This window comes from Monodelphis domestica, chromosome 3 (genome assembly GCF_027887165.1).
Source record: "Monodelphis domestica isolate mMonDom1 chromosome 3, mMonDom1.pri, whole genome shotgun sequence".
NCBI classification, from domain to species: domain Eukaryota; kingdom Metazoa; phylum Chordata; class Mammalia; order Didelphimorphia; family Didelphidae; genus Monodelphis; species Monodelphis domestica.
The window spans coordinates 485,058,490-485,073,907 of record NC_077229.1 but is presented as its reverse complement, the minus strand read 5'-3'; the positions used below and the strand labels follow the sequence as shown (position 1 = coordinate 485,073,907).

Here is a 15,418-nt window from a genome sequence, read left to right as displayed (position 1 = left end):
CATTCTGAAGGGCAATTTGGAACTATGCCCAAAGGGCACTAAAAGACTGTCTGCCCTTTGATCCAGCCATAGCACTGCTGGGTTTTACCGCAAAGAGATAATAAGGAAAAAGACATGTACAAGAATATTCATAGCTGCGCTCTTTGTGGTGGCCAAAAATTGGAAAGTAGGGGGATGCCCTTCGATTGGGGAATGGCTGAACAAATTGTGGTATATGTTGGTGATGGAATACTATTGTGCTAAAAGGAATAATAAACTGGAGGAATTCCATGGATGCTGGAACAACCTCCAGGAAGTGATGCAGAGCAAAAGGAGCAGAGCCAGGAAAACATTGTACACAGAGACTGATACACTGTGGTACAATTGAACGTAATGGACTTCTCCATTAGTGTCAATACAATGTCCCTGAACAATCTGCAGGGATCTCGGAGAAAAAACACTATCCACAAGCAGAGGACAAACTGTGGGAGTAAAACACCGAGGAAAGGCAACTGCTTGACTACAGGGGTTGAGGGAATATGATTGAGGAGAGACTCTAAATGAACACCCTAATGCAAATACCAACAACATGGAAATGGGTTCAGACCAAGGACACATGTGATACCCAGTGGAATCGCATGTCAGCTATGGGAGGGGTGGCAGGAGGGGGGGGGAGGAAAAGAAAATGATCTTTGTTTCCAATGAATTATGTTTGAAAATGATCAAATAAAATAATATTTAAAAGTAAAAAAAAAAGAAATGAATAAGCAAAAAAGACCCCAATTTAATTTAATAAGCCTTTATTAAATGGCTATTATACATCAAAAGAAAGGCTGCTCAGCATAGTGAATACAGAGCTAGGTAACTAGACAAATCACTTAACCTTTCAGAATCCCAGGCAACTCTGTAAGACAATACATAGCAGAACTGCTGTCCATCGACATCATTAAAGAACTTTCAAAAGGGGAGTTCCCTAAACTAATGAAATAATGGCCCCGGACAAAATTTTTTTTTAAACAGGTTCTGAGAATTTTTAAAAAGCAAAATTTGAGCCCAAGGAGGTTAGTAGAGACAAATTCTCCAGAAAGAACCAACTGACCCTATGACATCCCTCCCTGAAAAAAAACACCCAGACACATTGATTAAAGAAATGGGATCTTTCAAAACTTTGTTCAAATTAAAAAAAAAAAACTCATTTAGAGAAATAAGAGATCTGATATATAAAAACACTGAAAGAAAAGCACAAAAAGACAAACAAGATTCAATAATTTGGACTATTCAATAGAAAAAAATCTTAATAATAAAGAAATGGTTTTTCAGAAGAAAAAAAGTGGAGCCAGACAGGAAACTAAAATGCAAAGATGGCAGGGGAAATAAAATGACAAAGCAGTACAACTAAAGAAGTTTTAAAATCTCTACAATTCAAAACAAAACAGCTCAAATGTTTGGTCTCACTGAAAAAAAATAAGGAACATCAATTTAATGTTAGCACATTAAATTAGCACAAAAAAAAATTACCAACAAAGCATAAAAGAAACTGTCTGAAAAAAAGGCAAAGTACAGACCAAGAGAATTGAGAGAATAGCACTTGAGAAGAAACCCAAATTTAATTGATTCAGAAATACAGAAAAACTCCAGAGCTTTAATATCAAAGAGAGACGAGGAAGAAGCGCATAACAAAGCAAAATCATATTGGACTATTTCAGGGACAAGAAATGAAAGACTGACATGCATTACACCAATAAAGAGAAATAGATTGCCTGTCCTATGAAACTGAGTATGCACCTTCATGAGAAGTAAAGTTGGGCAGGACTTTTGATCTGCAAACTGATTACAAAAAGTACAACCGTAACAAAGCAAAAGAGTCTTTAAAGCAGATATTTTTAACCTTTTATGCGTCATGGGCCTTTCTGCCAGTCTGAAGAATGTTTTTTTTTAAGTGTATAAAATAAAATACTTGGGATTACAAAGGAAAATAATTAGACTAAGAATAATTAGCAAAATATTTTTAGAAATAGTTTCATGGATCCTAAGTTAAGAACCCTCTGCTTTAAAACAAGAACTAATGAAGTGATAAAAGAGAATTACTGGCTCTCCAAGAAGGTAAAAAAGATAAAGTATGAGAATTTTTAAAGTCCTGAAACAGATCTTTCACAATAACTGATTATGCTGTAAGACAAAAAGAGCTCAAATGCAAAAAGACAAAAATTTTAGCTATGCCCAATACAGATTTGGGGGTGGGGGGTGGGGTAAGAAAGGAGAATCAAACCTATTACTTTATTGGAATAGGGTAACTAGTAACAGAGACTACTAACTACTAGTACTCTTCTAACAGCAATTTAGAATCTTCTAGAGTGGCCTGGGACATTGAGAGATTAGGGACCACGCCCAGACCCATAGCTACCATCTGTTTGAACTGGAATCTGAATCCAGTTCTTCCTGACTCTTAAAGGACTATACTTTTATCTACCACACCAAGGAACTTCTTTTTAAGACCACAGTACAACAGACTATTTGTTAAAAATACTACAAAAAAAGATGGAACCTAAATGGATACACTTTAAAAAATTATATCATCATTTTTATCATATATCATATCTCATCTTATCATATATCATAATCATAACTAATGACTAGGTCAATGACTTAGCCACTGAAACAAATAGCATTTACTTATCCTTTTATGACATGTATATAACATAGTAAATTTGACAAATATGTAGATGAAAGGATATCATTCTGATTTGCTTCTGGTTTAATACTATAGCCTTCCTCATCTACATCAGGAATGTTCTGGAAAAAAAAAAGAATTTTAGTACAAAGACAGCTATAATTTATGTATATTCAGCAATTTAGTTTTATTTAAAAATATAGCATATGATCAGGTCATTGATCACGTGCTATCATTGTATTAAAATGAGTATAAATTATTTTTCAATTTTCAATTATAATGCATGCTTCAGAAGCTTGATAGGTTAGATTAGTGAAAAATGAAAATGATGACTACATTATTTCAGAATAAAGCTAATAAATGAAAAGATAATGATTTATATTGCTATTAAATAACAAATCTGGCTACAGATAAGATTTGTGCTTAATAACTGATGATTTATTTTTCAATTGAAATCAGGTGTAAAAAGCAGATTTACAGTCTTTTTGAAAATCACCAAGTCAGAGTACTTAGTAATAAATACATCCACAATCATAATGCTAGAAAAGGGAGAACATAAAATAAATATCAAATATGATTCCTTTCAAAAGAGTTTATAAACTAAATGTAAAGAAAGTCAATCAATATGACATTATTCTGTATATAACCCATATGGATAAGAGAACAGGAACTGGACCTGTGATTTCAATGGTGTGAGGAAATTCTTTCTGCCAATGTAGATCAGCACCTTCTCTGCAATTTGTAGTCTTAGATAACTGCCTAAACTAGAAGTGTCTAATACGGGGCCTCCCCAAAGCTTCCAAGTAAGGAGATTAAAATGTAATTAGTTAGTTGTTTGACCTGGGCAAGTCACTTAATCCCCTTTGCTTAGTCCTTACTACTCTTAGGTCTTAGAACCAACACAGAATTTTGATTCTAAGATGGAAGGTAAGTTGTTTTTTAATGAAATGGGGAAATAGTTTGCAAAATAAATAAAAATACAATAGAACATAATGTTAAAATATAGTAAAGTCAGATTGAGGCCCAAAGGGAGCTCTATCTATCTTTAGCGACCCCTTCCCAATCCTCTGTGTTTGACCCCACTAGCCTAGAGCACTAAAAGGTGCCCTGATTTCCCCGAAGTCAAATAGCTAAAAATTATAACACAAATAGTAGCTAATAAGTGTCAGCAAGGAAATTTTAGACTCAGATATTTCTGCCTTAAAGGTCAGCCTAAGCAACCTCTTCATACCAGTATATGATATGTAAATAATTGTTAAATCAGGTGGTACAGGTGAGCACCACACAGAAGTACAAAAGCCATGGTAGTTGAAGAACTATGCATAGAAGACTTCAGGGAGGAGGGTAAGACTTCAGGTGAATTCTGAAGTATAGAGACCTAGAGAGGTACAGGTTAGATAGAAATAGGTCCTTGGGGGAGAACAAGAAGAACAAAGACATAGAAAGAAAAATAAGCACAATGTGTTTTGAGGTCAGTAAAAAGATTAGGCTGACTGGATCAAATAATAAGTATAGTGAATAGTGGGAAATAAAGTTATGTAACTAGGGTGAGCCTATCACAGAGGGCCTTAAAAGTCAGAATTAAGAATTTAAATTTGATGTCATAGGAAGTAGAGTGTTATTTAATTTTAAAGCAAATGAGGGTATGTTATAGTGAAAATGATGTTTAAGGGAAGTTAATTTGGCCTTGTGCAAAACAGATTGTGTATGTGCCACAAAGCTGGGGGGAAAGTGGGGCAGGGAATGGTGTGAAGGTGAGGATGATTATAAGTAATCCAAGAAGGAGATAAAGGCCTAAACCAGGATGTCAATAACAGGAATCATGAGTTTAAAGGTAAAAAATAATCAAGAATTTCTAAGTAGATTAAGGAGACGAAGGAGAAGCAGGAGTTAAAGATTAATAGCTGACTGGGAAAAATGATAATGCCATTGACAGAAATAGGGAAATGTGACTATGTAAAAATGTGAGTTAGAGACAAGAAGGGATTTAAGGAGAGAAGGAAGAAAGGACAAAGAGAGCTCGAAGAAAAAAAGTATTGAGGAAATGATGAGCAGTCATATGAAATGAGAAATGAAGGATCAGCTCAGACTAAGAAAGGAATTAAAGATTTAAGGAAAATGGACACTAGAACAGGAACAGGAAGTTTGTCAGAAAGTTAACAAGAGATGAATAAAATAAAAGGATCATCAAACTGTGACAAAGGTCAGGTGAAGTTGAACAAAATATAGCTCCTCGAGTCTTTAAGCTGGTTCCTTTATACGTTTTGACCATACAAAAAGGAGCAGTAAAAGCAGAACCAATTTCAAACTGACAAGTGAAGAAAATTAAAGGTCAAGACTCGTGACAGGAACCCAGACTTAGAACTGGAAGGGGTCTGAAGGTTATTTAGTTCAATTCATTTTTTATAGATTTAAAAATTGTGGCCCAGAGTTGAAGAACTTTGCATGTGCTTCTGTGTGCAAGGTCACACAGATATTGTGTGACAATCAGCATTTGAACCCAAGTTTGAATTCTGATGTTCTTTCTAGACCCCAGAAGGAGATAGTGATATTATTTACTACCACGATTACTAATTGCTACTATACTATAATAATAATGATAACTGATCTTTACGTATACACATATATATCACTACATATTATCTCATTCAAGTCTTAAAATAGATCTTGAAGTAAACAGTACAGGTATTATTATTTACAGATAAGGAAACTGAATCTGAGGGAGGTTAAATAATTGGCTCAAGGTCTTAGAATCAAAATTTGAACCCAAGTCTCCTGAATCCAGTAGATGACTATAAAAGTTCTAGATAGACAGCAAACCTGATCCAGCAAAGAGAACTAAGGAACTGCATGAAATTGAAATGCTAAATGGTTGGAGAAGTTAATGCAGATAAAAAGAAACTTCTGCAACTATGTGAGAAATTACAGGTAAAGTTGTGGGCTGAAAATGTGTGATATTTGTATATTTTTTATCTGACATGTACATCTTTAATTTGCATCCCTGGTTAATTTCATTCTTTTCACTGAAGCATTTATGTATTCATAATCAAAATTATTAGTCAAAGGCTCAAAAAGTAAATAAATCCAGGCAGTTTCTACTTTCCAATAATTTAAATATATCACATGGTTTTGTTTACTCAAAATGACCTTTGCAAGAGAACCCCCCCTAGATTTATGAGATTAGGCAATGAATTATGAAAATAGTTGGTTTTAGGGTTTTTAATCCTACTGGCTTATCTCCACACAAATTAATTCACAGATACCACCACCCCCCACTAAGTAAAGGAAGGTGAAGGAATATTACTAGCTCATCATTCCTTCTTCCAAATACACATCATAGAACAAAACTCTCTAGTTTGTGACTTAATTTCCTCCCTCCCATCACTGTTATCTTTGATACTGGTTTTCCTGATTTATTTGGAGTTAGGTGAGGGGTAAAGAATTAAAGAACAAAAATAGAAGAAAATAAAAGTTCAGATTCAAGAGCCAAACCTTCACAACTGAAGTTCTTAAGAGGTCCTCAAGTATTGGATTGCCATAACTCCTGCTGCTGCTGCTGCTTCTATCATTTATATAGTATTTTGAGGTTTACAATATACTTTACAAACTAGCTCATATGATCTTCATGACAAGCAGGGGGGTAAGTGCTACTAATACCCCCACATTTTATAGACTTTCCAAAGAACTTTTAGTGCAAAAATCAACATCATGATCTTCATTACCTCTGCTTGCTTATAGAAATTTATAAAGAGAAAAAGAAGTCATCAGCTCCAATTTTCTTGGGCACTTAAAAAGAAAGATCATTCCAATAAAAGACATTCTAGGCTGTAGAAGTAGATAAATTTATCAGCAAATATTTGTTATAATCAGTATATTACTAGTAATTGGAGATATTCATATATATATATATATATATGGTATTTTGAATGCAGGGACCAGCTTTTAAGCTTTGTGTCCAGCACTTAGCACAGTTTATGAAACACAGTAATGCTTAATATATAGATTCTAACTGGTATATGTCCATTCATCTACTTGATTGAGTCTTTCATAAGAAATTTATCTCTGGATACTTATGTAGTCATTTCTTCTGAAAAATGTGGCATAGTTTCTAGAAACACATTACAGTAAAAACTGAGGCCTAGGGCAGCAAGGTAAAACAGTGTATCTATCAGTGTGGAGTTGGGAGGACCTAGGTTCAAACCTAGCTCAGATACTTCTTAGTTGACCCTGGGCAAGTTACTTAATCATGTTTGCCTAGCCCTTGTCCTTCTGTCTTAAGAGTTGTTAATAAGCCAGAAAGTAAGAAAAGGAAAAAAGAAACGGTCTACTTACACCAAAATAATACTAATTATTAATTCTTTGATAAGCATGACAATTTCATTATCTACTAACTTTCCTTAGAAGCTAGTTTTGGAATTAGAGAGGATAGAAAAATTTGTTTTAACATTGTGTGTGGGTGTAATTAATGCTTACTTTGGATATAAATATTATCAAGAAGAAACAATGAAATAGACTAACATCTTCCAAACATACATACACACACACACACACACACACACACACACACACACACACACAAAATATATGACAATTTATCATCTCTGCAAGGTAGAAAGCATTATGCTAAATAAAATTTTCAATATATACACTTCTACTATAAGGAAATAATGAAGTAGAGAATACATAATGGAAATTTCACTCGTTTTTTAATGATCTTTCCTTTCAAGATATATAAATACAAAAAAAAAACATGTAATCAACATTCTATGGCAAAAACAAAGAAAAAGTAAAAGTATGTTCACGTGAAAAGCTCCAATCTAGAAATCCTCAGGCAAAAGAAGAGAATAAAAGACAGAATCAGAGAATAAAACAAAGTCTTAAATCTATGCTTAAAAAAATAAAATGAATCAAGTAAAATGTTAGAGTCACACAATTGATATCATTATAGGAAGAAAAAAATCGAATTGGTAAATTAAGTTTAATTAAAATCTATAAATTTATTACTGATTAGCAACCACAATGAAAAACTTAATGCATCCTTTAAACACAACAATAAAGGCAGTGCATAATTCAGATTTAAAGTGTGTAGTGTATCTATTAAAGATCCTGATATATACTGCAATAAGCACATAACTGCATAAAGGTGGATCAGAATTTTCGTATATGATGCTACTTGTAATTTAAATAGGCTTCTACAGTTATATGAAAAGTAGTATGTGAAAATGATAGGGATGAGAGGCCCCTCTAGTTAACACCCACAAACATTTCTACTCCTAAATTAGCTATTAACTGATTCTGCCCATTAGAGTTGTATGCATTGGAGGGGCTGCATATATATAAATAACTTTTGAATTATTAAGAAGCAAGAAAAAGTATCATGGTAGATGGTTAGTACAAAAATCAAACTATCAGAGATTTCATCAATTAGAAAGTGAAATGTATAAAAAGTATCATTCCAGAAATATGACAAACAAAAATGTCCCCAAAATGACTTGGAAAAATACCGAATGAATTCACACACATTCCTCATGATTTTTCTAGAAATTACTAAACATTTCCAGATGGAAATGAATGAATGAATGAATGAATAAATAAATATAAAGATTTATCAACTGTGAGAAGCAGTTGGATGAGTTATAAACATCAATACAAACTCTGAACTAGGTTATATTGGTATATACTGAAAAATGTTCTTCAGATAAAAAAAATTCAAACTATTAAAAAACAAACATTACCAATTTTAATAAAAATTTTATTTTTTTTATAAAATGCTCTGTTTTTATTAATGTGTAAAAGTTTGGTAATCACACTATCTAAAAGAAATACCAGACACATTTAAATATTTCCTTAATTATTAAGTCAGAGGAATAAGTACTGAAAAAAATCACGTTAACATAATTATAATTCAGCCCAGTGATTTTTAACGCTCCTGCTGTCACAGATCATTTCCATTAAAGTCAGAGGCCATGTCCTTTCCCCCCACCCCATTTGAATTTGCCACCCAAATAATCTTTTATCTGTTTATTCAGCAATTTAAGAAAGTAAATATGAAACAAAAACAAGTTATAATTCAATTAGGCAAGCCTTAAATAAAGCCTGAAAAATAAACAGAAGTCCATTAGAACTTTATTTTCAAATAAAATTAGATTTTCTATAAGACTAAAAGGATGAATTTTTTTAACCTAAAAGCATAAAAAACAAGTAGTAGGTATCAACAGAAACCAAAAACTTAAGGCACGAAGGCCCTTATTCTTATTGGTACCCCACAAATATCTAACATGTTTTTAAAATGTTTACAGATAACCTGTTTTAGAAAACCTATTCTCTTACTGTAGCCACAAATAGCTTCATTTAAAGTCTTTGAATTATGTAATGAGGTTTAAATTATAAAATTAAAAACCCCTCAAATGTTATTAAACCAGACCATGTTTTGTAGTTGTTTTTTCTTAATTCTAATCTTTAAGGAACTCAAATTAATTTATGATAAAAATAAAAATCTATGGCCTGATGAGATCTGAAAACAAATGAATATAATCATTAGATTGAAGAATCTGTCAGGCTTTTTAAGAGGGGAAGAAAAAAGCAATAAAAGCAGCTTTCAAGTGTTCATAAGTAACATCTCAACATACTTTCTACTTTATTGAGAATGAAAGCTGAAAGGACTCTAGTACTTACCAAAGAAGCCACCATAAAATCATTACACATGAAATTCAGCCAATATTAAAATTAATACAATGCAGTTAGTGACTTTGTCTTTTCTCATGACAATAATTAATTTACATCATCTATACTACAAAGATATTTACTTACAACTGAATCTGCATCTGGACATTCCCTATTTAAAAAGAAAAAAGAAAAAATCTTCTTAAGCAGTTTCATATTCCAGAATTAATTACTAATTATTTTTCAGCTTTTTTTTAAAGAGTACTTTAAATGTAGACCTTTTTTATTCAATTCAATTATTTCAAGTAATTAATCTATCAAAAAATTTTAAAACACTAAATAAAAACTTATCTTAATATGTCAGGCTAGAAATGAAAAAGATTGAATCTTCAGAAAACTCTAATTCAGACATGATTTAATCAGTTAAAATTAATTCCCTAATATTCAAATCAAGGCAAATGAAATAAATAACAATATTCATGTAGCACTGTATCAAAAAGCATTTTATATACATTAATTCATTTGAGCTGTAAATCTGTTAATTAATATACAAACAAAATTTGTCCTAACTGACCAGAACAAAACTTTAATACCATTAAAAATTATTTGTCTTCTATGAATACACTCTTGTAATATATTCCATTGTTGAGGAAGCTAATAGTCTTAGAGCAATTAAGTGGATTTTAATCAAGTCTATTCATTTAATATGCTCTCTGTACCTGAAAATACTGTAATCAGTTTTCCCAAAGAGATAATTTACAGTCACTTATTTTACATACCAAATGTTTTATAGTATAGAATAGATTCAACAAGCTTTAATTAAGCAACTTGTATGTATAAGACATTATTTTAGGCACCAAGGATACAAAAATAAAGCTTTCCTGTCTTCAAAGAGCTTACATTCTACTATGGAAAATGCACAAAACTAAATACAGGATTATCTGAGTAGGGCCAAAATCAGAACTAGGAAGTCTATAAAGAGAAAGTAGCTAAGCCAAGAGTGGTCTCTGGTCATGTTCCCCTCTCCTACAGCTTAAAAGTAGAGCCTGCTGGCTGTCTCTAGAATCTCAAATAGAGTAGTTACATGTCCTTTGTCCAGGATTATAAGGAATGAATGTGGACAGACATTATAAACTCCAGTAAATAACCAGTATTGGTGGCATTTGCACTTCCTATTCCCTTGTAACTTATTGGCAGAAGTTGGAGATTTGAAGAGACTCCTTGCTTCTCAATGCTACTCTCTAGCTACCATTATCACTCAGTAAACGTCTCCTTTCAGGTTTGTTTAATTCACACTTATCAAATTAAGATTCTAGTGTCTGTTCTCTTATTTTGCATGTTAAGTCCTTCATAACTTGGCCTCTTATCTTTTAAAATCTAATGATATCATACTTCCTTCCATGTACTCTTCAATCAAATGACACTGGCCTCCTTGCTTTTCCTTGTGCAAGACACTACTCTCCATTTCTCCTGGCTGTCCTCCATGCCTAGAATTCACTTCCTTCCACCTCCTAAAAGCAGATGTTCCAAGTACTTCATTACACATGGCTCGCTTGCTCTCTTTCTCAGCATATCTCCAATTTATCCTGTGTATGTCTTATTTGTAACATAATTGTACATTGTTTCCCCCATTAAGACTGTGAGCTCCTTGAAGCAAGGCCTATTTTTTGCTATTCTTTGTATCCTCAGTGTATTGTAATGTCTGGAACATAGAAGGTCCTTAATAAATGCTTTCTGATTTGAAGTACCTGCTACTGTAGAGTATTTTTTTCCCCACGAATACTCTTTTCTCTAGGTTTTTTTTTAACCCTTACTTTCCATCTAAGAATCAATACTGTGTATTGGTTCCAAGGCAGAAGTACAGCAAGGGCTAGGCAATGGGGGTTAAGTGACTTGTCCTGAGTCACACAGCTAGGAAGTGTCTTGGGCCAGATATGAACCTAGGACCTCCCGTCTCTAGCCCTGGCTCTCAATCTACTCAGCCACCCATCTGCCCGCTCTATACATACTTCCACGACATCCCTTATACAGATTTTCTTCTCCATTCATATAACTTCTATTGAAATAGTCTTCTAATTAGTTTCCGCACATAATCTCTCCTTCAGAGGACAAAGTGATTTTCCTAAAGCATAGAACTTCCCATGTGCCCCTCTCATCATCAACTCCCCTACCTCCACCCCTACCCCCCGCCCCATGAGCTCCAGTTTATCCCTGTTACTTCCAGGGTCAAATATAAACTCTTCTTTTTGCCATTTAAAATTTTCACATTTATACTGTTTATATCTTGTATGTACAGATATATTATTTACATGCTGTCTCCTCTATTGGAATGTGAGTTCTTTGAGGGCAGGAATTGTTATTTGCCTTTGTTTTCCCAGGACTAACATATTACCCGGCAAATAGTGAACAAACAGTTTTTGATTGACTGCTGTGCTCCCAGGCTAGTCCACAAAGACCTGTTTAGGTCATAAAATATCTCCCACTACTTAATTAAACTTAATCACAAACAATAACCTCTTTTCCATAGGAAAATGTATTAGTTCCAACCCAAGGCAATAGGAAGAAAGCAGGAGTAGGGATTATCCTAGCTCTAGAAGCAACTTGCAGGGAGAAACCTAAATTCCATGACAAGAGGGAGGACATATGAGGGTAGGAAGCACCAGCAAAATTCTCACAAGCTGTGTTAACAGGCAGCACTTCTCACCACCTTCATAAACTAGGGGGAGGGCATCTCCCTATTTCTGCATGGAGACATTAACAGTGTAACACTAATTCAGCCACACCAAGTTTTATGAACTAGGGAAAAAACAAAGGACATTTAGTTAAATTTGAAAGGAGCAGAATTTATAAAAAATACAGAAGAAAATGTATTTAAAATACTTACACTGATTCTGCATCCTTTTCCTTCTTAATTATTCCTGGCAAAGCGAAAGTCTTTCTTTTTCTTGGCTTTATCCCTGTCAAGTGAATGTTTATTGTTAATGGAGAATGAAGATTTATTTACTGGATGCTTGATCAGAGAAATTATTTTAATATCTCATGTCTCTTAGCACATACTTTATGTTTAAAGCTTTTGGTACTGATGTGAGAAGGAAAGAACATTTGTTGAAGATTATCATTTTTCTAAGAAAATCACTGATTTGATCATTACAGAGTCTGTATATACAATGACTACATAATAATCTTCATTCATGAATGAATATATTAGGGCAGTGATGCCAAAGATGGCATGCAGAGCACTCTCTGTGGGCACTCGGTTGTGTTCCCTCCCAATCCCTCCCAACCAAATTCGTTACTAGAAAGGCTGAGGGACTCAGGTTGAGCTGTTCCCTTCCCCCTCTCCACCTTACCTGATGACTTTTTTTTTTCCCATCCCCCAGACCTCTGCTCAGCAGCCAATGGAAGCACATAGAGGGTAAGGTGGGAAGCTCACAGTCAGCAGAGCTGGAAGGGAGCAAAGCGCTCAGGCCATTCCCCTCTCCTCTATACTCACTGAGGACATTCCTCACTTCACCCACCCCTCCATCCAGCAGCACAATGGGAGTGCTTTCTCCTTCCCCTGTGTATGGGGGTATGGGGTATATCCAGCATGTGGGAGAGAGGGGCAGGTACAGATTGCATGCAGTCTGGGTGTTGGGGGGGGTCTCCATCCCTAAAAGGATTGCCGTCACTATATTAGGGTGACAGTATTGACCAATAATCAGTAAGACATGCATTCAGTAGTTATCTCTAACAGTAGTTATAAACTTGTGCCAATTCATTCATACCCATGCCCTGCTACCTTCTCTTATGTCTATATGTACTTGAAGAATGGCTGGCCAGGGTCAAGGGCCAATAGCACAGAGCAGAATGAACTTACTGGCTAAAACTGATATTACCCTTGTTCTTCAACACCACTATCATAAACTACAAATCAGCAATAATATCAACATTCTTTTTCTTAGTCAATTGATTCCTCATATTTTTATTCCATATCAAAATTAACATTCTTTAGAATCTATTATATCAACTTAATCTAGGACCTAGGACTTATGATCTTCAGGAGGAAAGGTCTTATTACTTATGTAATGTTACTTATATGACATCTTACAAGTTTAAATCTAACGTTTGTATAATTCTTTACAGTTTTCAAAGACTTTTCATATGTTTATCATTTTATCCTCATCATACCCCTCAGAGATAAGTAAAGCTAGTGCTAGTTATTATTTTCATTTTGCAGATGAGAAAATGGGGAGCTGAAAGGTCCAGTGACTTGCTAACAATTGAAGCTATCCAAAAACGAAATGGGTTGCTTTAGGAAGTGTACTCATTAGAAATCTTCAAATAAAGTCTGGGTGACCTCTTACTAAGAATGTTGCAGAAAGCAACCATGATCCAAGTGGGAATTAGGCTGGATGATTTTCCTATTCTATGATCCATAAACTTGGACTAGAAGCCAAGTCTCTTGATTGCTATTCAGTGCTTCCTCAAACTATACAATTCCATATTACTAAAACAGAAAACAGTAAAGATTTTATATTATTATAAATTTATGCACTAGTTATTTTATAACTTCACTATATACATGTTAATTCTAAAATATACCTTTTGCTACAATGGAAGAAAGAAAACAGTGTACATTTAGAAATACTATTTTACTGCCATTTTTAGAGTAGTAAAAGGATTGCAAAGTGCTTTACAAATGTACTGTCATTTGAGTCCCATAGTAACCCTTACCATCCCTAATTTACAGATGAAGAAACCTGATTCTACTACGGTTAAGTAGCTGACAGTGTTAAAGGGAAGATAGGAGCCCAGGTCTTCTGACGCCAAGTTCAACAGTCTAGGCAAATATATACAACACATCTAATTGTATAAAATATATCATATTTGGGCAACAAATTAATGTTTTCTTTTAGCAACCCAAAGACCTACTTATGAGTAAATAAAGATATGGTGCTCCTAATTTTCATAGCATGTCAGTGCATTTATTATAAGGTTGAAATATTCTTTCAGTTTAAAAAAGCCCCTTGCTAGGGTTGTTCATTTTTAACTGCCCTTAAAAAACAAAACAACACCTTTATCTTCTCTCTCAGAATCAATAGTGGTAAGGGTTAGACAACTGGGGGTTAAGTGACTTGCCCAGGGTCACATAGTTAGAGAAGTGAGGTCAGATTTTTAATTACCCTTTTGATATTCTAATCCTTCTTCATGATTATCAGCTCAATATCAAGACCATCAAGTTGCTAATATTTAAAGGATATTAACCAGTTAAATCTACAAATCATAACATAATTCATCATTTGAAACTTACCTTCAACTACACTAGCAGCATCACATTCTTCAAATTCAATAAGGCCTAGGGTTGAAAAAAGGCACATTTAGTAGCCTAGTGGAAAATAATAATCAAACCACAGCAGATCAAGCATATAAACTGATGTAACTTGCAATTAACAGGATTAAAAAACAATGTATACAATAATTGAAATTATTTAAATAGATAAAGCAATCAAGTGAAATAATGCATAATTAAAATGATCAAATTTAATCATGGAAAAGCACTGAAAAAAATTAATCTCCCTCTTTTCTGGCAGAGACAGGAGTTTATGGGCATGGAATACTGTATACATTATCAGAGAGAGCCAATGTGTTGACTGATTTTACAAAGCTTTTTTGTTGTTCTTTTTTTAAACCAACAACAACAACAACAACAAAACCCTGTGTCTGGGAAATTGCAATTATCTCTTAACTGGTCCCCTCATTCCAACTTTTTCTCAATTCCAAATCCTTTTCTATATAATGCTTTGCAACTGCACATAAAAATATATTATATGGTTTCTTATTTAAAACCTTTTTATAAACAAAGAAATGTTGAAAGGAATATTCACAAATGGGCATTATAAAAATAAATTTTCAAAAGATATGATTCCATACAAAAATGTTGACAATATTTATCTAATTTCTATGAAATAGAAAACTACTAAAATTCAAATAAATCTGTGGAAAAAATGAAAATGGTTTCTCTTCAATGATCACTAGAAAAATCTATTATGTCAAGATAATGAGAAATTAGCTTACTTGGAATGTAAACATAGGCTAATGATTCTCTGCTAAGATATCAGATAA

General features: G+C 33.6%; 1 protein-coding gene across 7 annotated transcripts in view; it reads right to left on the bottom strand.

Moving 5' to 3' along the window:
* FCHO2 (FCH and mu domain containing endocytic adaptor 2) overlaps positions 1-15,418 on the bottom strand; it is a 145,332-nt gene that overhangs the window by 44,815 nt on the left and 85,099 nt on the right. For all 7 annotated transcript variants that reach the window (XM_056824738.1, XM_056824741.1, XM_056824740.1 and 4 more), the window contains exons 9-12: positions 14,607-14,651; positions 12,198-12,270; positions 9,461-9,485; positions 2,715-2,772 (exon numbers count right to left, since the gene is read on the bottom strand). In XM_056824738.1, coding sequence (XP_056680716.1) covers positions 2,715-2,772; positions 9,461-9,485; positions 12,198-12,270; positions 14,607-14,651 — 201 coding nt within the window. The remainder of the gene's footprint in view (positions 1-2,714; positions 2,773-9,460; positions 9,486-12,197; positions 12,271-14,606; positions 14,652-15,418) is intronic.